This window comes from Coregonus clupeaformis, chromosome 5 (genome assembly GCF_020615455.1).
Source record: "Coregonus clupeaformis isolate EN_2021a chromosome 5, ASM2061545v1, whole genome shotgun sequence".
NCBI classification, from domain to species: Eukaryota; Metazoa; Chordata; class Actinopteri; order Salmoniformes; family Salmonidae; genus Coregonus; species Coregonus clupeaformis.
Window position 1 is genome coordinate 42177184 of NC_059196.1, and position 24084 is coordinate 42201267.

General features: G+C 44.2%; 1 protein-coding gene across 2 annotated transcripts in view; it reads right to left on the bottom strand.

Annotated features, from left to right (window-relative positions):
• cog6 (component of oligomeric golgi complex 6) overlaps window positions 1-24084 on the bottom strand; it is a 115346-nt gene that overhangs the window by 33825 nt on the left and 57437 nt on the right. Inside the window, exons 16-18 of one of the 2 annotated variants that reach the window (XM_045214527.1) lie at window positions 18386-18439; window positions 17615-17694; window positions 3611-4359 (exon numbers count right to left, since the gene is read on the bottom strand). In XM_045214527.1, coding sequence (XP_045070462.1) covers window positions 4176-4359; window positions 17615-17694; window positions 18386-18439 — 318 coding nt within the window. In that variant the 3' untranslated portion in view covers window positions 3611-4175. Of the gene's footprint in view, window positions 1-3610; window positions 4360-17614; window positions 17695-18385; window positions 18440-24084 lie in introns of those variants that run through there. The other variant, XM_041876752.2, reaches the window with a different exon arrangement.

The window sequence follows — 24084 nt, forward strand, 5'->3', positions numbered from 1 at the left end:
AGAGTTACCAGCCTCAGAAATTGCAGCCCAAATAAATGCTTCACAGAGTTCAAGTAACAGACACATCTCAACATCAACTGTTCAGAGGGGACTGTGTGAATCAGGCCTTCATGGTCAAATTGCTGCAAAGAAACCACCACTAAAGGACACCAATAAGAAGAAGAGACCTGCTTGGGCCAAGAAACACGAGCAATGGACATTAGACCGGTGGAAATTCGTCCTTTGGTCTGGAGTCCAAATTTGAGATTTTTGGTTCAAACCGCTGTGTCTTTGTGAGATACGGTGTGGGTGAACAGATGATCTCCGCATGTGTATTTCCCACCGTAAAGCATGGAGGAGGTGGTGTTATGGTGTGGGGGTGCTTTGCTGGTGACACTGTGAATTATTTAGAATTCAAGGCACACTTAACCAGCATGGCTACCACAGCCTTCTACAGCGATACGCCATCCCATCTGGTTTGGGCTTAGTGGGACAATCATTTGTTTTTCAACAGGACAATGACCCAACACACCTCCAGGCTATGTAAGGGCTATTTTACCAAGAAGGAGAGTGATGGAGTGCTGCATCAGATGACCTGGCCTCCACAACCCCCCGACATCAACCCAATTGAGATGGTTTGAGTCGGACTGCAGAGTGAAGGAAAAGCAGCCAACAAGTGCTCAGCATATGTGGGAACTCCTTCAAGACTGTTGGAAAAGTATTCCAAATCAAATCAAATCAAATCAAATTTTATTGGCCACATGCGCCGAATACAACAGGTGCAGACATTACAGTGAAATGCTTACTTACAGCCCTTAACCAACAGTGCATTTATTTTTAACAAAAAAGTAAAAATAAAACAACAACAAAAAAAAGTGTTGAGAAAAAAAGAGCAGAAGTAAAATAAAATAACAGTAGGGAGGCTATATATACAGGGGGGTACCGGTGCAGAGTCAATGTGCGGGGGCACCGGCTAGTTGAGGTAGTTGAAGTAATATGTACATGTGGGCAGAGTTAAAGTGACTATGCATAAATAATTAACAGAGTAGCAGCAGCGTAAAAGGATGGGGGGGGCAGTGCAAATAGTCCGGGTAGCTGGTGGAGAGAATACCAAGAGTGTGCAAAGCTGTCATCAAGGCAAAGGGTGGCTATTTGAAGAATCTCAAATATAAAATATATTTTGATTTGTTTAATACTTTTTTGTTTAGTACATGATTCCATATGTGTTATTTCATAGTTTTGATGTCTTCACTATTATTCTACAATGTAAAAATAGTAGAAATAAAGAAAAACCCTTGAATGAGTAGGTGTGTCCAAACTTCTGACTGGTAGTGTATCTAAAATGGATAACGTTTTTAACGTTTCACTATTTTAATTTTTATTAAAATTCACTGAGTAGGATGGTCCTCCCTTTCCTCCTCTGAGGAGCCTCCACTGCTTCAGATCCTAGAAAATATATCTACTACTCCAGATCTTAGAATACATAGAGAGGTAGACAGATCATCTACTACACAGTACTTTAGATACTCTCATGTCATTCTGCCCACAACCACGTCAATACATCCAACACCCAACCGCGTCAATACATCCAACACCCAACCTCGTCAATACATCCAACACCCAACCGCGTAAATATATCCAACACCCAACCTTGTCAATACATCCAACCTCATCAATACATCCAACACCCAACCGCGTCAATACATCCAACACCCAACCTCGTCAATACATCCAACCCCCAACCACGTCAATACATCCAACCCCCAACCACATCAATACATCCAACCACGTCAATACACCCAACCACGTCAATACGTCCAACATCCAACCGCGTCAATACATCCAACACCCAACCACGTCAATACATCCAACACCCAACCACGTCAATACACCCAACCACATCAATACATCCAACCCCCAACCACGTCAATACATCCAACCCCCAACCGCGTCAATATATCCAACACCCAAACACGTCAATACATCCAACAAACCATGTTAATATATCCAACACCCAACCGCGTCAATACATCCAACACCCAACCGCGTCAATACATCCAACACCCAACCGCGTCAATACATCCAACACCCAACCACGTCAATATATCCAACACCCAACCACGTCAATACATCCAACACCCAACCGCGTCAATACATCCAACACCCAACCTCGTCAATACATCCAACCCCCAAACACGTCAATACGTTCCAATACCCAACCACGTCAATACATGAAACACCCAACCACGTCAATACATCAAACACCCAACCACGTCAATACATCAAACACCCAACCACATCAATACACCCAACCACGTCAATACATCCAACCCCCTACCACGTCAATACATCCAACCTCCAACCGCGTCAATACATCCAACACCCAACCGCGTCAATACATCCAACACCCAACCACGTCAATACATCCAACACCCAACCACGTCAATACATCCATCACCCAACCACGTCAATATATCCAACACCCAACCACGTCAATACACCCAACACCCAACCACGTCAATACATTCAACACCCAACCACATCAATACACCCAACACTTATATATTAAACACCCAACCATGTCAATACACCCAACACCCAACCACGTCAATACATCCAACCACATCAATACACCCAACACCCAACCACGTCAATACATCCAACCACATCAATACACCCAACACCCAACCACGTCAATACACCCAACACCCAACCACGTCAATACATCCAACCCCCAACCACGCCAACACATCCAACACCCAACCACGTCAATACATCCAACACCCAACCGCGTCAATACATCCAACCCCAACCACACCTATACATCCAACCACATCAATACATCCAACCCCCAACCACGCCAATACATCCAACACCCAACCGCATCAATACATCCAACACCCAACCTCGTCAATATATCCAACACCCAACCACGTCAATACATCCAACACCCAACCGCATCAATATATCCAACACCCAACCGCATCAATACACCCAACACCCAACCGCATCAATACATCCAACACCCAACCACGTCAATACATCCAACACCCAACCACGTCAATACATCCAACACCCAACCACGTCAATACACCCAACACCCAACCACGCCAATACACCCAACAACGTCAATACATCCAACACCCAACCACACCAATACATCCAACACCCAACCACGTCAATACACCCAACAACCAACCACGTCAATACATCCAACACCCAACATACTGCAGTCTCATAGAACCACCCCTTCCTTTCCTTCTCTTCCTGCAGTCTCTTATCTCTGAAACACTACAGTATTGAGAGCTGTTTTCTTAACGTGCTGAGAATGACTATTAATAGCCTGTATGCAATATCATATCACCATCATATCATCTCGTCTACTCCTCAGCCTAAATATAGCTGTCAAATTGAGCCTGGCAGGCATTTTCACTGCAATTAAATGATGGCGTGACTGCTGACACACACAAACACACGATCGGGCCGTGAGACACATGAAAGCTCCATTGTCTTGTGTAATGCACTCAGCCTGTCCCAGATTGGCCCTAGTCTCAACGAGGCCACAGCCGCAAAATGTCATTTAACTATCTCTTTCAGAAGGAGAGGAAAAAAGAGGCGGCACACAAACATCTGAAGCACACTGGAGGGTATTTTAATGAGAAGAAAGAAAGATCTGTTTCTGATTATAGACCGGAGAGAGAGAGAGAGAGAGAGAGAGAGAGAGAGAGAGAGAGAGAGAGAGAGAGAGGAGTCAAAGCAGTGAAATAGTTTCTCTGAGCCGGTGGGAATCTCCATTCACGTGGAGCAGGACGATAAATCTTTGTTGTTTTTTTCAGTGCGAGCTGTTCTCTCTCCTGGCAAACACTGTGATTCATGCCGCGATACAGGAACGAGAGGACGAAACACTCAGCAGACCAAGAGTCCAAAATACACACACACACACACCTCTCTGTCTGCTCTAGTTTCAGCTGGTTTGTGTCACTCCCCAAGCAAGTCCATTGTTGTTGACTCTTTGTAATTAGAACATTTCCCAAAGAGACCCTGTTAAACCCAATCTATTCCCAATACTATTTACATATACAGGTTATACCTTATCATACAACAATTGTATATAACAGTCCACTTCATAGAGCCACTGGCCTTGCATCCTTCACCACCGGCGTGTGGCTTCACGTGGTCCAGATAGACAGTAGAGCCTAGGTGAGACCATTTGAGACCAGGTTAACTCTGGTTAGACCAGCAGAGCCTGGACCTGCTGAGGAGACCGTGGTACCAGGTTGTCTGGTTCCTTGTAGCTGTTGGCTGGGCTGGTCACGGCTGTGTACACCTCTCCATACGCCCTGCACACCAGCTCCGTCCGACTGGCTGAAGATCTGATCCCCCTGTAATGGGGGAAATAGAGCAGTTACTGGGGGAAGCATAGAGCAGTTACTGGGGGGCATAGAGTAGCTACTGGGGGAAGCATAGAGCAGTTACTGGGGGCATAGAGTAGCTACGGGGGCATAGAGCAGTTACTGGGGGGCATAGAGTAGCTACGGGGGCATAGAGTAGTTACTGGGGGCATAGAGCAGTTACTGGGGGGTGGGGGGCATAGAGCAGTTACTGGGGGGCATAGAGCAGTTACTGGGGGGTGGGGGCATAGAGCAGTTACTGGGGGCATAGAGCAGTTACTGGGGGCATAGAGCAGTTAGTGGGGGGCATAGAGCAGTTACTGGGGGGTGGGGGGCAAGAGCAGTTACTGGGGGGCATAGAGCAGTTAGTGGGGGGGCATAGAGTAGTTAGTGGGGGGGCATAGAGCAGTTAGTGGGGGGGCATAGAGCAGTTAGTGGGGGGGCATAGAGCAGTTAGTGGGGGGGCATAGAGCAATTAGTGGGGGGCATAGAGCAGTTAGTGGGGGGCATAGAGCAGTTAGTGGGGGGCATAGAGCAGTTACTGGGGGGCATAGAGCAGTTAGTGGGGGCATAGAGCAGTTACTGGGGGGGGCATAGAGCAGTTAGTGGGGGGCATAGAGCAGTTAGTGGGGGGCATAGAGCAGTTACTGGGGGGCATAGAGCAGTTAGTGGGGGGCATAGAGCAGTTAGTGGGGGCATAGAGCAGTTACTGGGGGCATAGAGTAGTTAGTGGGGGAGCATAGAGCAGTTAGTGGGGGGGCATAGAGTAGTTAGTGGGGGCATAGAGCAGTTAGTGGGGGGGCATAGAGTAGTTAGTGGGGGGCATAGAGCAGTTACTGGGGGGCATAGAGTAGCTACTGGGGGGGCATAGAGCAGTTAGTGGGGGGGCATAGAGCAGCTACTGGGGGGCATAAGAGCAGTTAGTAGAGGGGGGCATAGAGCAGCTACTGGGGGGGGCATAGAGCAGTTAGTGGGGGGGCATAGAGCAGTTAGTGGGGGGCATAGAGCAGTTACTGGGGGCATAGAGCAGTTAGTGGGGGGGCATAGAGTAGCTACGGGGGGGCATAGAGTAGCTACTGGGGGGGCATAGAGCAGTTACTGGGGAGCATAGAGTAGCTACTGGGGGGCATAGAGTAGCTACTGGGGGCATAGAGCAGTTACTGGGGGGGGCATAGAGTAGCTACTGGGGGGCATAGAGTAGCTACTGGGGGGCATAGAGTAGCTACTGGGGGGGACATAGAGTAGCTACTGGGGGGCATAGAGTAGCTACTGGGGGCATAGAGCAGCTACTGGGGGCATAGAGCAGTTACTGGGGGGGCATAGAGCAGCTACTGGGGGCATAGAGCAGTTAGTGGGGGGCATAGAGCAGTTAGTGGGGGGCATAGAGTAGCTACTGGGGGGCATAGAGCAGTTACTGGGGGGCATAGAGTAGCTACTGGGGGGCATAGAGCAGTTACTGGGGGGCATAGAGCAGCTACTGGGGGGCATAGAGTAGCTACTGGGGGAGAGGGGGCATAGAGTAGCTACTGGGGGGCATAGAGCAGTTACTGGGGGCATAGAGTAGTTAGTGGGGGGCATAGAGCAGCTACTGGGGGGCATAGAGTAGTTAGTGGGGGGCATAGAGCAGTTAGTGGGGGCATAGAGCAGTTAGTGGGGGGCATGAGGCAGCTAAGGGGGCTAGAGTAGTTAGTGGGGGGGCATAGAGCAGTTAGTGGGGGGCATAGAGCAGTTAGTGGGGGGGCATAAGAGCAGTTAGTGGGGGGACATAGAGCAGCTACTGGGGGGCATAGAGTAGTTAGTGGGGGGCATAGAGCAGCTACTGGGGGAGGGGGGGGCATAGAGCAGTTACTGGGGGGGGCATAGAGCAGTTACTGGGGGGCATAGAACAGTTAGTGGGGGACATAAGAACAGTTAGTGGGGGGCATATAGCAGTTAGTGGGGGGACATAGAGCAGTTAGTGGGGGACATAGAGCAGTTAGTGGGGGGACATGGGGAACAGTTAGTGGGGGACATAGAGCAGTTAGTGGGGGACATAGAACAGTTAGTGGGGGGACATAGAACAGTTAGTGGGGGGACATAGAACAGTTAGTGGGGGCATATAGCAGTTAGTGGGGGGCATAGAACAGTTAGTGGGGGGACATAGAACAGTTAGTGGGGGACATAGAGCAGTTAGTGGTGGGGACATAGAACAGTTAGTGGGGGGGGACATAGAGCAGTTAGTGGGGGGACATAGAACAGTTAGTGGGGGGACATAGAACAGTTAGTGGGGGACATAGAGCAGTTAGTGGGGGGGCATAGAACAGTTAGTGGGGGACATAGAGCAGTTAGTGGGGGGCAGAACAGTTAGTGGGGGGACATAGAACAGTTAGTGGGGGGGGCATATAGCAGTTAGTGGGGGGGACATAGAGCAGTTAGTGGGGGGGCATATAGCAGTTAGTGGGGGGGACATAGAGCAGTTAGTGGGGGGACATAGAGCAGTTAGTGGGGGGGACATAGAACAGTTAGTGGGGGGGGCATAGATCAGTTAGTGGGGCATAGATCAGTTAGTGGGGGGACATAGAGCAGTTAGTGGGGGCATAGAGCAGTTAGTGGGGGGCATAGAACAGTTAGTGGGGGGCATAGAACAGTTAGTGGGGGGACATGAGAACAGTTAGTGGGGACATAGAACAGTTAGTGGGGGGGACATAGAGCAGTTAGTGGGGGGGACATAGAACAGTTAGTGGGGGGCATAGAACAGTTAGTGGGGGGGACATAGAGCAGTTAGTGGGGGGACATAGAACAGTTAGTGGGGGGACATAGAACAGTTAGTGGGGGGGACATAGAACAGTTAGTGGGGGGGCATAGAACAGTTAGTGGGGGGGGACATAGATCAGTTAGTGGGGGGGACATAGAACAGTTAGTGGGGGGACATAGAACAGTTAGTGGGGGGGACATAGAGCAGTTAGTGGGGGGCATAGAGCAGTTAGTGGGGGACATAGACAGTTAGTGGGGGACATAGAGCAGTTAGTGGGGGACATAGAGCAGTTAGTGGGGGACATAGAGCAGTTAGTGGGGGACACAGAGCAGTTAGTGGGGGACATAGAGCAAGTTACTGGGGGACATAGAACAGTTAGTGGGGGACATAGAACAGTTAGTGGGGGACATAGAGCAGGTTAGTGGGGGACATAGAACAGTTAGTGGGGGGGGACATAGAGCAGTTAGTGGGGGGACATAGAGCAGTTAGTGGGGGGGACATAGAGCAGTTAGTGGGGGGGACATAGATCAGTTAGTGGGGGGGACATAGAGCAGTTACTGGGGGGGACATAGAGCAGTTAGTGGGGGGGACATAGAGCAGTTAGTGGGGGAGGCATAGAGCAGTTAGTGGGGGACATAGAGCAGTTAGTGGGGGGACATAGAGCAGTTAGTGGGGACATAGAGCTGTTAGTGGGGGCATAGAGCAGTTAGTGGGGGGCACAGAGCAGTTAGTGGGGGGACATAGAGCAGTTAGTGGGGGGACATAGAGCAGTTAGTGGGGAACATAGAGCAGTTAGTAGGGGCATAGACAGTTAGTGGGGGGACATAGAGCAGTTAGTGGGGGACAGACAGTTAGTGGGGGGGGACATAGAGCAGTTAGTGGGGACACAGAGCAGTTAGTGGGGGACATAGAGCAGTTACTGGGGGACATAGAGCAGTTACTGGGGGGGGACATAGAGCAGTTAGTGGGGGGGCATAGATCATATACCCTAGTAAGTAATATTCTGACCATCATCTCATCTCCCTCTGATACCCTAGTAAGTAATATTCTGACCATCATCTCATCTCCCTCTGATACCCTAGTAAGTAATATTCTGACCACCATCTCATCTCCCTCTGATACCCTAGTAAGTAATATGACCCTAGTAAGTAATATTCTGACCATCATCTCATCTCCCTCTGATACCCTAGTAAGTAATATGACCCTAGTAAGTAATATTCTGACCATCATCTCATCTCCCCTGTCTGATACCCTAGTAAGTAATATGACCCTAGTAAGTAATATTCTGACCACCATCTCATCTCCCTCTGATACCCTAGTAAGTAATATGACCCTAGTAAGTAATATTCTGACCATCATCTCATCTCCCTCTGATACCCTAGTAAGTAATATGACCCTAGTAAGTAATATTCTGACCACCATCTCATCTCCCTCTGATACCCTAGTAAGTAATATGACCCTAGTAAGTAATATTCTGACCATCATCTCATCTCCCTCTGATACCCTAGTAAGTAATAGGACCCTAGTAAGTAATATTCTGACCATCATCTCATCTCCCTCTGATACCCTAGTAAGTAATATTCTGACCATCATCTCATCTCCCTCTGATACCCTAGTAAGTAATATGACCCTAGTAAGTAATATTCTGACCACCATCTCATCTCCCTCTGATACCCTAGTAAGTAATATGACCCTAGTAAGTAATATTCTGACCATCATCTCATCTCCCTCTGATACCCTAGTAAGTAATATGACCCTAGTAAGTAATATTCTGACCATCATCTCATCTCCCTCTGATACCCTAGTAAGTAATATGACCCTAGTAAGTAATATTCTGACCATCATCTCATCTCCCTCTGATACCCTAGTAAGTAATATTCTGACCATCATCTCATCTCCCTCTGATACCCTAGTAAGTAATATTCTGACCATCATCTCATCTCCCTCTGATACCCTAGTAAGTAATATTCTGACCATCATCTCATCTCCCTCTGATACCTAGTAAGTAATATGACCCTAGTAAGTAATATTCTGACCATCATCTCATCTCTCTCTGATACCCTAGTAAGTAATATTCTGACCATCATCTCATCTCCCTCTGATACCCTAGTAAGTAATATTCTGACCATCATCTCATCTCCCTCTGATACCCTAGTAAGTAATATTCGACCATCATCTCATCTCCCTCTGATACCCTAGTAAGTAATATTCTGACCATCATCTCATCTCCCTCTGATACCCTAGTAAGTAATATTCTGACCATCATCTCATCTCCCTCTGATACCCTAGTAAGTAATATGACCCTAGTAAGTAATATTCTGACCATCATCTCATCTCCCTCTGATACCCTAGTAAGTAATATGACCCTAGTAAGTAATATTCTGACCATCATCTCATCTCCCTCTGATACCCTAGTAAGTAATATGACCCTAGTAAGTAATATTCTGACCATCATCTCATCTCCCTCTGATACCCTAGTAAGTAATATGACCCTAGTAAGTAATATTCTGACCATCATCTCATCTCCCTCTGATACCCTAGTAAGTAATATGACCCTAGTAAGTAATATTCTGACCATCATCTCATCTCCCTCTGATACCCTAGTAAGTAATATGACCCTAGTAAGTAATATTCTGACCATCATCTCATCTCCCTCTGATACCCTAGTAAGTAATATGACCCTAGTAAGTAATATTCTGACCATCATCTCATCTCCCTCTGATACCCTAGTAAGTAATATGACCCTAGTAAGTAATATTCTGACCATCATCTCATCTCCCTCTGATACCCTAGTAAGTAATATTCTGACCATCATCTCATCTCCCTCTGATACCCTAGTAAGTAATATTCTGACCATCATCTCATCTCCCTCTGATACCCTAGTAAGTAATATGACCCTAGTAAGTAATATTCTGACCATCATCTCATCTCCCTCTGATACCCTAGTAAGTAATATGACCCTAGTAAGTAATATTCTGACCATCATCTCATCTCCCTCTGATACCCTAGTAAGTAATATGACCCTAGTAAGTAATATTCTGACCATCATCTCATCTCCCTCTGATACCCTAGTAAGTAATATGACCCTAGTAAGTAATATTCTGACCATCATCTCATCTCACTCTGATACCCTAGTAAGTAATATGACCCTAGTAAGTAATATTCTGACCATCATCTCATCTCCCTCTGATACCCTAGTAAGTAATATTCTGACCATCATCTCATCTCCATCTGATACATCTGATCGTGGTCCTCTGTAGCTCAGCTGGTAGAGCACGGCGCTTGTAACGCCAAGGTAGTGGGTTCGATCCCCGGGACCACCCATACACAAAAAAAAAATGTATGCACGCATGACTGTAAGTCGCTTTGGATAAAAGCGTCTGCTAAATGGCACATTATATTATTATTTATACTCTAGTAAGGACTCAGGGGCACTAACACAGCATTAGGAGCTACTGAAATCATTCAGCTGGAAAAGCCAACCATGAGAGCTACCACTCTATTTCCTGTTTTTCTGGAGAACCCACTATAGCTGGATGATTGACAGTGGCCCTGTTCAGAGATGACAACAACCAGAGCAGAGCATCATCAGTTGTGCACACTGACCTCTACTGGTGTTCTAGCTAGGTTCTTCTCACATAGAATATCAGAGAGAGAGGGTAAGAGAAAGAGAAGGAGAGAGAGATTGGTAGAGGTTGAGGGAGAGAGAAGGAGAAGGAGAGAGAGATTGGTTGAGGGAGAGAGAAGGAGAAGGAGAGAGAGATTGGTAGAGGTTGAGGGAGAGAGAAGGGGAAGGAGAGAGAGATTGGTAGAGGTTGAGGGAGAGAGCAGGAGAAGGAGAGAGAGATTGCTAGAGGTTGAGGGAGAGAGAAGGAGAAGGAGAGAGAGATTGGTAGAGGTTGAGGAGAGAGAAGGAGAAGGAGAGAGAGATTGGTAGAGGTTGAGGGAGAGAGAAGGGAAGGAGAGAGCGATTGGTAGAGGTTGAGGGAGAGAGCAGGAGAAAGGAGAGAGAGATTGGTAGAGGTTGAGGGAGAGAGAAAGAGAAGGAGAGAGAGATTGGTAGAGGTTGAGGGAGAGAGAAGGGGAAGGAGAGAGAGATTGGTAGAGGTTGAGGGAGAGAGCAGGAGAAGGAGAGAGAGATTGCTAGAGGTTGAGGGAGAGAGAAGGAGAAGGAGAGAGAGATTGGTAGAGGTTGAGGGAGAGAGAAGGAGAAGGAGAGAGAGATTGGTAGAGGTTGAGGGAGAGAGAAGGGGAAGGAGAGAGCGATTGGTAGAGGTTGAGGGAGAGAGAAGAAGGAGAGAGAGATTGGTAGAGGTTGAGGGAGAGAGAAAGAGAAGGAGAGAGAGATTGGTAGAGGTTGAGGGAGAGAGAAGGAGAAGGAGAGAGAGATTGGTAGAGGTTGAGGGAGAGAGAAGGAGAAGGAGAGAGATTGGTAGAGGTTGAGGGAGAGAGAAGGGGAAGGAGAGAGAGATTGGTAGAGGTTGAGGGAGAGAGAAGGAGAAGGAGAGAGAGATTGGTAGAGGTTGAGGGAGAGAGAAGGAGAAGGAGAGAGAGATTGGTAGAGGTTGAGGGAGAGAGAAGGAGAAGGAGAGAGAGATTGGTAGAGGTTGAGGGAGAGAGAAGGAGAAGGAGAGAGAGATTGGTAGAGGTTGAGGGAGAGAGAATGAGAAGGAGAGAGATTGGTAGAGGTTGAGGGGAGAGAGAAGGAGAAGGAGAGAGAGATTGGTAGAGGTTGAGGGAGAGAGAAGGGGAAGGAGAGAGAGATTGGTAGAGGTTGAGGGAGAGAGAATGAGAAGGAGAGAGATTGGTAGAGGTTGAGGGAGAGAGAAGGAGAAGGAGAGAGAGATTTGTAGAGGTTGAGGGAGAGAGAAGGAGGAGAGAGAGATTGGTAGAGGTTGAGGGAGAGAGAAGGAGGAGAGAGATAGCGAGAGAGGGAAAGATATATGTCAACAGTGCATTTGGAAAGTATTCAGACCCCTTGACTCTTTCCACATTTTGTTATGCTACAGCCTTATTCCAAAATTGATTAAATAGTTTTTTTCCCCTCATCAATCTACACACAATACCCCATAATGACAAAACAAAAACATGTTTTTAGAAATGTTTGCAAATGTAAAAATAAATAAATAAATGAAATATCACATTTGCATAAGTATTCAGACCCTTTACTCAGTACTTTGTTAAAGCACCATTCGCAGCGATTACAGCCTCAAGTCTTCTTGGGTATGACGCTAAAAGCTTGGCACACCTGTATTTGGGGAGCTTCTCCCATTATTCTCTGCAGATCCTCTCAAGCGCTGTCAGGTTGGATGGGGAGCATCGCTGCACAGCTATTCTCAAGTCTCTCCAGAGATGTTCGATCGGGTTCAAGTCTGGGCTCTGGCTGGGCCACACAAGTACATTCAGAGACTTGTCCCGAAGCCACTCCTGTGTTGTCTTGGCTGTGTGCTTAGGGTCGTTGTCCTGTTGGAAGGTGAACCTTCACCCCAGTCTGAGGTCCTGAGCACTCTGGAGCAGGTTTTCATCAAGGATCTCTCTGTACTTTGCTCCATTCATCTTTCCCTCGATCCTGACTAGTCTCCCAGTCCCTGAAAAACATCCCCACAGCATGATGCTGCCACCACCATGCTTCACCGTAGGGATGGTGCCAGGTTTCCTCCAGACATGACGCTTGGCATTCAGGCCAAAGACTTCAATCTTGGTTTCATCAGACCAGAGAATCTTGTTTCTCATGGTCTGAGAGTCCTTTAGGTGGCTTTTGGCAAACTGGAAGAAGTTGGGAACCACCAAGACTCTTCCTAGAGCTGGACGCCCGGCCAAACTGAGCAATCGGGGGGTGAAAAGAGCCTTGGTCAGGGAGGTGACCAAGAACCCAATGGTCACTATGACAGAGCTCCAGAATTAATCTGTGGAGATGGGAGAACCTTCCAGAAGGACAACTATCTCTGCAGCACTCCACCAATCAGGCCTTCAAGGTAGAGTGGCCAGATGGAAGCCACTTTGGAGTTTGCCAAAAGGGACCTAAAGACTCTCACAACATGACAAACAAGATTCTCTGGTCTGCTATAACCAAAAACTCTTTGGCCTGAATGCAAAGCGTCACGTCTGGAGGAAACCTGGCATCCTCCCCACGGTGAAGCATGGTGGTGGCAGCATCATGCTGTGGGGATGTTTTTCAGCAGCAGGGACTAGGAGACTAGTCAGGATTGAGGAAAAGATGAACGGAGCAAAGTACAGAGAGATCCTTGATGAAAACCTGCTCCAGAGCGCTCAGAACCTCAGACTGGGGCGAAGGTTCACCTTCCAACAGGACAACGACCCTAAGCACAGAGCCAAGACAACGTAGGAGTGGCTTCGGGACAAGTCTCTGAATGTCCTTGAGTGGCCAAGCCAGAGCCCGGACTTGAACCGGATCGAACATCTCTGGAGAAACCTGAAAATAGCTGTGATGCGACGCTCCCCATCCAACCTGACAGAGCTTGAGAGGATCTGCAGAGAAGAATGGGAGAAACTCCCCAAATACAGGTGTGCCAAGCTTGTAGCGTCATACCCAAGAAGACTCGAGGCTGTAATCGCTGCCAAAGGAGCTTCAACAAAGTACTGAGTAAAGGGTCTGAATAATTATGTAAATTTCTAAAACCCCGTTTTTGCTTTGTCATCATAGGGTATTGTGTGTGGATTGATGAGGGGGAAAAACTATTTAATCCATTTTAGAATAAGGCTGTAACGTAATAAAATGTGGAAAAATTCAAGGGTTCTGAATACTTTCTGAATGCACTGTATAGTAAGACATAGCTATGTGTGTGTGTGTGTGTGTGTGTGTGTGTGTGTGTGTGTGTGTGTGTGTGTGTGTAAAACCATTCAACAGCTGAATCAGAGATGTGCTGATCCTGTACATGTAGCTACCCCTCAGTGTTTTCATGTCGTCTTCTCAAGTGTCATTTGCTGGGGGAGAATATCACGTGTTGGCAGGGTGGTAGTAGGTTGTTTGTATGGGTAAGGAGAGGGGGTCGGAGAGAGAGGGGGGTCGGAGAGAGAGAGTGGGTCGGAGAGAGAGAGGGGGTCGGAGAGAGAGAGGGGGTCGGAGAGAGAGAGGGGTCGGAGAGAGAGAGGGGGTGGGAGAGAGAGAGGGGGGTCGGAGAGAGAGGGGGGTCGGAGAGAGAGAGAGAGGGGGGTCGGAGAGAGAGAGGGGGGTCGGAGAGAGAGAGAGAGGGGGTCGAGAGAGAGAGGGGGTCGGAGAGAGAGAGGGGGTCGGAGAGAGAGGGGGGTCAGAGAGAGAGAGGGGGGTCGGAGAGAGAGAGGGGGGACGGAGAAAGAGAGGGGGTCAGAGAGAGAGCGAAAAATAGAGAGATGGAAGGAGAAAGCAGGTAGAGAAAGGGGGGGTAGGATACAAATAGAGAGAGAGAGAGAGAGAGAATGGAGAGAGAGGGTGGAGTGAGAGAGAGAGAGAGAGTGAGAGAGAGAGAGAGAGTGGAGAGAGATGGAGAGAGAGTGGAGAGAGAGAGAGAGAGAAAGAGAGAGAGAGAGAGAGAGAGAGAGAGAGAGAGAGAGAGAGAGAGGGAGAGAAAGAAATGGACCAGAAGGTAATTATTGGTGTCCTGCCAATCCATCAGTCCTAGTGTGTGTGTGTGTGTGTGTTTCCATGAATAGAGAACATTATAAACCTGGGTGGCGTACACGAGCGCTGCTGCTTCTCAAGCCTGCTGCCTGCATTTCCCAGTAATGTGACTCACAGCACACAAACACACACACCAAAAGCAGCCTCACACTCCAATAGCAGCCCCACATCCAACTAAAAGCATGAGCTCCTTACTCAACAACAATAACACAAACTCTCCATTCTTAATGCTAGCAGTACTGGGTTCTCTACAGGGCTCTCCACTCTTAATGCTAGCAGTACTGGGTTCTCTACTGGGCTCTCCACTCTTAATGCTAGCAGTACTGGGTTCTCTACTGGGCTCTCCACTCTTAATGCTAGCAGTATTGGGCTCTCCATTCTTAATGCTAGCAGTACTGGGTTCTCTACTGGGCTCTCCACTCTTAATGCTAGCAGTACTGGGTTCTCTACTGGGCTCTCCACTCTTAATGCTAGCAGTATTGGGCTCTCCATTCTTAATGCTAGCAGTACTGGGTTCTCTACTGGGCTCTCCACTCTTAATGCTAGCAGTACTGGGTTCTCTACTGGGCTCTCCATTCTTAATGCTAGCAGTACTGGGTTCTCTACTGGGCTCTCCACTCTTAATGCTAGCAGTACTGGGTTCTCTACTGGGCTCTCCACTCTTAATGCTAGCAGTATTGGGCTCTCCATTCTTAATGCTAGCAGTACTGGGTTCTCCACTCTTAATGCTAGCAGTACAGGGCTCTCCACTCTTAATGCTAGCAGTACTGGGTTCTCTACTGGGCTCTCCACTCTTAATGCTAGCAGTACTGGGCTCTCCACTCTTAATGCTAGCAGTACTGGGCTCTCCACTCTTAATGCTAGTAGTACTGGGCTCTCCACTCTTAATGCTAGCAGTACTGGGCTCTCCACTCTTAATGCTAGTAGTACTGGGCTCTCCACTCTTAATGCTAGCAGTACTGGGCTCTCCACTCTTAATGCTAGCAGTACTGGGCTCTCCACTCTTAATGCTAGCAGTACAGGGCTCTCCACTCTTAAGGCCAGCAGTACTGGGTTCTCTACTGGGCTCTCCACTCTTAATGCTAGCAGTACTGGGCTCTCCACTCTTAATGCTAGCAGTACTGGGCTCTCCACTCTTAATGCTAGCAGTACTGGGCTCTCCACTCTTAATGCTAGCAGTACTGGGCTCTCCACTCTTAATGCTAGCAGTACAGGGCTCTCCACTCTTAATGCTAGCAGTACAGGGCTCTCCACTCTTAATGCTAGCAGTACTGGGCTCTCCACTCTTAATGCTAGTAGTACTGGGCTCTCCACTCTTAATGCTAGCAGTACTGGGCTCTCCACTCTTAATGCTAGTAGTACTGGGCTCTCCACTCTTAATGCTAGCAGTACTGGGCTCTTCACTCTTAATGCTAGCAGTACTGGGCTCTCCACTCTTAATGCTAGTAGTACTGGGCTCTCCACTCTTAATGCTAGCAGTGCTGATCTCTCCACTCAATGCTAGCAGTACAGGGCTCTCCACTCTTAATGCCAGCAGTACTGGGTTCTCTACTGGGCTCTCCACTCTTAATGCTAGCAGTACTGGGCTCTCCACTCTTAATGCTAGCAGTACTGGGCTCTCCACTCTTAATGCTAGCAGTACTGGGCTCTCCACTCTTAATGCTAGCAGTACTGGGCTCTTCACTCTTAATGCTAGCAGTACTGGGCTCTCCACTCTTAATGCCAGCAGTGCTGATCTCTCCACTCAATGCTAGCAGTACAGGGCTCTCCACTCTTAATGCCAGCAGTACTGGGTTCTCTACTGGGCTCTCCACTCTTAATGCTAGCAGTACTGGGCTCTTCACTCTTAATGCTAGCAGTACTGGGCTCTCCACTCTTAATGCTAGCAGTACTGGGTTCTCTACTGGGCTCTCCACTCTTAATGCTAGCAGTACTGGGCTCTTCACTCTTAATGCTAGCAGTACTGGGCTCTCCACTCTTAATGCCAGCAGTACTGGGTTCTCTACTGGGCTCTCCACTCTTAATGCTAGCAGTACTGGGCTCTTCACTCTTAATGCTAGCAGTACTGGGCTCTCCACTCTTAATGCTAGCAGTACTGGGCTCTTCACTCTTAATGCTAGCAGTACTGGGCTCTCCACTCTTAATGCTAGCAGTACTGGGCTCTCCACTCTTAATGCTAGTAGTACTGGGCTCTCCACTCTTAATGCCAGCAGTGCTGATCTCTCCACTCAATGCTAGCAGTACAGGGCTCTCCACTCTTAATGCCAGCAGTGCTGATCTCTCCACTCAATGCTAGCAGTACTGGGCTCTCCACTCTTAATGTTAGCAGTACAGGGCTCTCCACTCTTAATGCTAGCAGTACTGGGCTCTCCACTCTTAATGCTAGCAGTACAGGGCTCTCCACTCTTAATGCTAGCAGTGCTGATCTCTCCACTCTTAATGCTAGCAGTACTGGGCTTTCTGTCAATGTGTGAGAGATATGATATGTTTGTTGGTGGTTAGATCAATTTAGGGTTAGAAGCCCACATAGCTAGCGTGTGTGGAGGCCTGTTAGTGAAGTATGTTGTTATGGATTGCTCGTGTTAATACTACAGGTAGACCTAGGCCTAAGGGATTGATGGATGTCAGTAATCCCCATATAGTTTTATTCAGGTTGTCCTTTCCCAGTGCTACTGCCTATGTTAGTGCTACTCAAGCTCATAGAAAGCCTTGCAGTAGATACAATTAAAACACAGGGATAGTCATAGCAAGTTTAGACATTCTGGCCACAAGCCTTGGGAACCAAAGGTGAACACTTATTCAAATAAGAGGGCCCACATTAGCCACATTAATGTTTTTTCATGATCTCATCTCTAATTTGATCTGGTCTCATCTTACGGAAGGAGGACTCACTTGATGGCAGCACTGAGGAGGAAGTTGAGTTGAGGCATCACCATGGTATCAGGAGAGGACAGGTAACGATCAAACTGGGTCTGAGGAAGAGAGAAAATATGACCAATGTTTAGCCATGACTCTCAACTCAAGACCCAATCTTTCATTTACACCTTATCGAATATTAACACCTGGTAGAAAGAAAAACAGAAGCAGTTTTACCCCCCTCCCTCCCTCCCTCCCTCCCTCCCTCCCTCTCTTCCTTCACCCCTCCTCCTCCTCCCCCCTCCTCCCACTCCTCCTCCCTTCCCTCTCTTCCTTCACCCCTCCTCCCGCTCCTCCTCCTCCCCCCTCCTCCCACTCCTCCTCCCTCTCTTCCTTCACCCCCTCCTCCCCCCCCACTCCTCCTCACCCCTCCTCCTCCCTCTCCTCCTCCCACTCCTCCTCCCACTCCTCCTCACCCCTCCTCCTCCTCCTCCCCCTACCACTCCTCCTCCCCCACTCCTCCTCACCCCTCCTCCCCCCCTCCTCTCCTCCCCCCCACTCCTCCTCACCCCTCCTCCTCCCTCCCCTCCTCCTCCTCCCCCTCCCACTCCCCTCCTCCCCTCCCACTCCCCCCTCCCCTCCTCCCCCTCCTCCTCCCCCCTCCTCCCTCTCCTCCTCCCCTCCTCCCCCCTCCCCCCTCCCTCTCCTCCCCCCTCCCTCCTCCTCCCCCCCCTCCCTCCCTCTCCTCCCCCCCCTCCCTCCTCCTCCCCATGTGAATTTAGTCCTGTTTAGCTGTATCTAACTCACCATTGCTGCTTTCAGAGAGGAGCTGTCCATACTGGGGAGGTTAGACAGAGGACCCTTGAACACAGCAAAACACAATAAATACACTCCGCTAATGTGAGGGCAGCAGAGGGTCACAGCAACACAATGGGGGGGGGGCTAAACCTAACAAGAAATGGCGAAATGAAGGTCTCTCTCTGTGCTTCCAAGTAAAACTAAAATAGAACTGTAAATAATAGCCTTCTTTCCTCATTGCACATTTCCTACATCGTGCTCTAAGTCTAAAGGTTGATAGGTAATGCTTATAGGCTAAACCTAGGGCCCAGAGTTCATCCTGACCTAAACCTAAGGCCCAGAGTTCATCCTGACCTAAACCTAAGGCCCAGAGTTCATCCTGACCTAAACCTAGGGCCCAGAGTTCATCCTGACCTAAACCTAAGGCCCAGAGTTCATCCTGACCTAAACCTAGGGCCCAGAGTTCATCCTGACCTAAACCTAGGGCCCAGAGTTCATCCTGACCTAAACCTAGGGCCCAGAGTTCATCCTGACCTAAACATAGGGCCCAGAGTTCATCCTGACCTAAACCTAGGGCCCAGAGTTTATCCTGACCTAAACCTAGGGCCCAGAGTTCATCCTGACCTAAACCTAGGGCCCAGAGTTTATCCTGACCTAAACCTAGGGCCCAGAGTTTATCCTGACCTAAACCTAGGGCCCAGAGTTCATCCTGACCTAAACCTAGGGCCCAGAGTTTATCCAACACACATTCTACTAGACTAGAGCTATGCCATGCCATCTCAACCCAACACAACACACATACTACAGAGCTATGCCCACTCAACCCAACACAACACACATACTACAGAGCTATGCCCACTCAACCCAACACAACACACATACTACAGAGCTATGCCCACTCAACCCAACACAACACACATACTACAGAGCTATGCCATGCCATGTCATCAGTGATGTTGCTCTACTCAGTGGCTACTCTGCTGTTTACTTGCTGTCCCTCTAGTATTTTGTCAATATCTTTTGTCTAATTGATGCAATGTGCACTGAATTAAATTGAATATGTGTTAATAAATTTGGACATCCAATAATGAATGAACTCATTTGGGCCAATCAAAGCTGATTAACTAACATATTTTAATTCCACCATATTTTTTCTTCTTAACCAGTCGGTTGTGACTGTTGCTGGAGCGGAGGAGAACGTTGGTGCTCGGACGGACGATGACTTTATTAATGAGAGTCTAACCATGTGGTAACCATGACAACGGGTGTTCCTGAGACATCATGTAAACAATGGAGCTTCCGTCGGTGAAACGAAAAGAAACAAGAATAAAGAGAGGGTAAAAAGAAAAGTACTATATTACTGTTATATATTACTGTTGGTATATTACTGTTATATATTACTGTTGGTATATTACTGTTATATATTACTGTTGGTATATTACTGTTGGTATATTACTGTTATATATTACTGTTATATATTACTGTTGGTATATTACTGTTATATATTACTGTTATATATTACTGTTGGTATATTACTGTTATATAGTACTGTTGGTATATTACTGTTGGTATATTACTGTTGGTATATTACTGTTGGTATATTACTGTTGGTATATTACTGTTGGTATATTACTGTTATATATTACTGTTGGTATATTACTGTTGGTATATTACTGTTGGTATATTACTGTTGGTATATTACTGTTGGTATATTACTGTTATATATTACTGTTGGTATATTACTGTTGGTATATTACTGTTATATATTACTGTTGGTATAATACTGTTGGTATATTAGTGTTGGTATATTACTGTTATATATTACTGTTATATATTACTGTTGGTATAATACTGTTGGTATATTAGTGTTGGTATATTACTGTTGGTATATTACTGTTATATATTACTGTTGGTATATCACTGTTGGTATATTACTGTTATATATTACTGTTGGTATATTATGGTTATATATTACTGTTGGTATATTACTGTTGGTATATTACTGTTATATATTACTGTTGGTATATTACTGTTATATATTACTGTTGGTATAATACTGTTGGTATATTACTGTTATATATTACTGTTGGTATATTACTGTTGGTATATTACTGTTATATATTACTGTTGGTATAATACTGTTGGTATATTACTGTTATATATTACTGTTGGTATATTACTGTTGGTATATTACTGTTATATATTACTGTTGGTATAATACTGTTGGTATATTAGTGTTGGTATATTACTGTTGGTATATTACTGTTGGTATATTACTGTTATATATTACTGTTATATATTACTGTTGGTATATTAGTGTTGGTATATTACTGTTGGTATATTACTGTTATATATTACTGTTGGTATATTACGGTTATATATTACTGTTGGTATATTACTGTTGGTATATTACTGTTATATATTACTGTTATATATTACTGTTGGTATATTACTGTTATATATTACTGTTGGTATAATACTGTTGGTATATTACTGTTGGTATATTACTGTTATATATTACTGTTATATATTACTGTTGGTATAATACTGTTGGTATATTAGTGTTGGTATATTAGTGTTGGTATATTACTGTTATATATTACTGTTGGTATATTACTGTTATATATTACTGTTGGTATATTACTGTTGGTATATTACTGTTGGTATATTACTGTTGGTATATTACTGTTATATATTACTGTTGGTATATTACTGTTGGTATATTACTGTTGGTATATTACTGTTATAGATTACTGTTGGTATATTACTGTTATATATTACTGTTGGTATATTACTGTTGGTATATTACTGTTGGTATATTACTGTTGGTATATTACTGTTATATATTACTGTTATATATTACTGTTGGTATATTACTGTTGGTATATTACTGTTGGTATATTACTGTTATATATTACTGTTGGTATATTACTGTTATATATTACTGTTGGTATATTACTGTTGGTATATTACTGTTGGTATATTACTGTTATAGATTACTGTTGGTATATTACTGTTATACATTACTGTTGGTATATTACTGTTGGTATATTACTGTTGGTATATTACTGTTGGTATATTACTGTTATATATATTACTGTTGGTATATTACTGTTGGTATATTACTGTTGGTATATTACTGTTATATATTACTGTTGGTATATTACTGTTATACATTACTGTTGGTATATTACTGTTGGTATATTACTGTTGGTATATTACTGTTATATATTACTGTTGGTATATTACTGTTATATATTACTGTTGGTATATTACTGTTGGTATATTACTGTTGGTATAATACTGTTGGTATAATACTGTTGGTATAATACTGTTGGTATAATACTGTTGGTATATTAGTGTTGGTATATTACTGTTGGTATATTACTGTTATATATTACTGTTGGTATATTACTGTTGGTATATTACTGTTGGTATATTACTGTTGGTATATTACTGTTGGTATATTACTGTTGGTATATTACTGCTATATATTACTGTTGGTATATTACTGTTGGTATATTACTGTTGGTATATTACTGTTGGTATATTACTGTTGGTATATTACTGTTATATATTACTGTTGGTATAATACTGTTGGTATATTACTGTTGGTATATTACTGTTGGTATATTACTGTTGGTATATTACTGTTGGTATATTACTGTTGGTATATTACTGTTATATATTACTGTTGGTATATTACTGTTGGTATATTACTGTTGGTATGTTACTGTTATACATTACTGTTGGTATATTACTGTTATATATTACTGTTGGTATATTACTGTTATATATTACTGTTGGTATAATACTGTTGGTATATTACTGTTGGTATATTACTGTTGGTATATTACTGTTGGTATATTACTGTTGGTGTATTACTGTTGGTGTATTACTGTTATATATTACTGTTGGTATATTACTGTTGGTATATTACTGTTGGTATAATACTGTTATATATTACTGTTGGTATATTACTGTTGGTGTATTACTGTTGGTATATTACTGTTGGTGTATTACTGTTATATATTACTGTTGGTATATTACTGTTGGTATATTACTGTTGGTGTATTACTGTTGGTGTATTACTGTTATATATTACTGTTGGTATATTACTGTTATATAATACTGTTGGTATATTACTGTTGGTATATTACTGTTGGTGTATTACTGTTGGTGTATTACTGTTATATATTACTGTTGGTATATTACTGTTATATAATACTGTTGGTATATTACTGTTGGTATAATACTGTTATATATTACTGTTGGTATATTACTGTTGGTATAATACTGTTATATAATACTGTTGGTATAATACTGTTGGTATATTACTGTTGGTATATTACTGTTGGTGTATTACTGTTGGTGTATTACTGTTGGTGTATTACTGTTGGTATATTACTGTTATATAATACTGTTGGTATATTACTGTTGGTATATTACTGTTGGTATATTACTGTTGGTATATTACTGTTATATATTACTGTTGGTATATTACTGTTGGTATATTACTGTTGGTATATTACTGTTGGTATATTACTGTTATATATTACTGTTGGTATATTACTGTTATATATTACTGTTGGTATAATACTGTTGGTATATTACTGTTGGTATATTACTGTTGGTATATTACTGTTATATATTACTGTTGGTATATTACTGTTGGTATATTACTGTTGGTATATTACTGTTGGTATATTACTGTTGGTATATTACTGTTGGTATATTACTGTTGGTATAATACTGTTGGTATATTACTGTTATATATTACTGTTGGTATATTACTGTTGGTATATTACTGTTGGTATATTACTGTTGGTATATTACTGTTGGTGTATTACTGTTGGTGTATTACTGTTATATATTACTGTTGGTATATTACTGTTGGTATATTACTGTTGGTATATTACTGTTGGTATATTACTGTTGGTATATTACTGTTGGTATATTACTGTTATATATTACTGTTGGTGTATTACTGTTATATATTACTGTTGGTATAATACTGTTGGTATATTACTGTTATATATTACTGTTGGTATATTACTGTTGGTATATTACTGTTGGTATATTACTGTTGGTATATTACTGTTGGTATAATACTGTTGGTATATTACTGTTGGTATATTACTGTTGGTGTATTACTGTTATATATTACTGTTGGTATATTACTGTTATATAATACTGTTGGTATATTACTGTTGGTATATTACTGTTGGTATATTACTGTTATATATTACTGTTGGTATATTACTGTTGGTATATTACTGTTGGTATATTACTGTTGGTGTATTACTGTTGGTGTATTACTGTTATATATTACTGTTGGTATATTACTGTTATATATTACTGTTGGTATATTACTGTTGGTATATTACTGTTGGTATATTACTGTTGGTATATTACTGTTGGTATATTACGGTTATATATTACTGTTGGTATAATACTGTTGGTATATTACTGTTGGTATATTACTGTTGGTATATTACTGTTGGTGTATTACTGTTATATATTACTGTTATATATTACTGTTGGTATATTACTGTTGGTATATTACTGTTGGTATATTACTGTTATATATATTACTTTTGGTATAATACTGTTGGTATATTACTGTTGGTATATTACTGTTGGTATATTACTGTTATATATTACTGTTATATATTACTGTTGGTATATTACTGTTGGTGTATTACTGT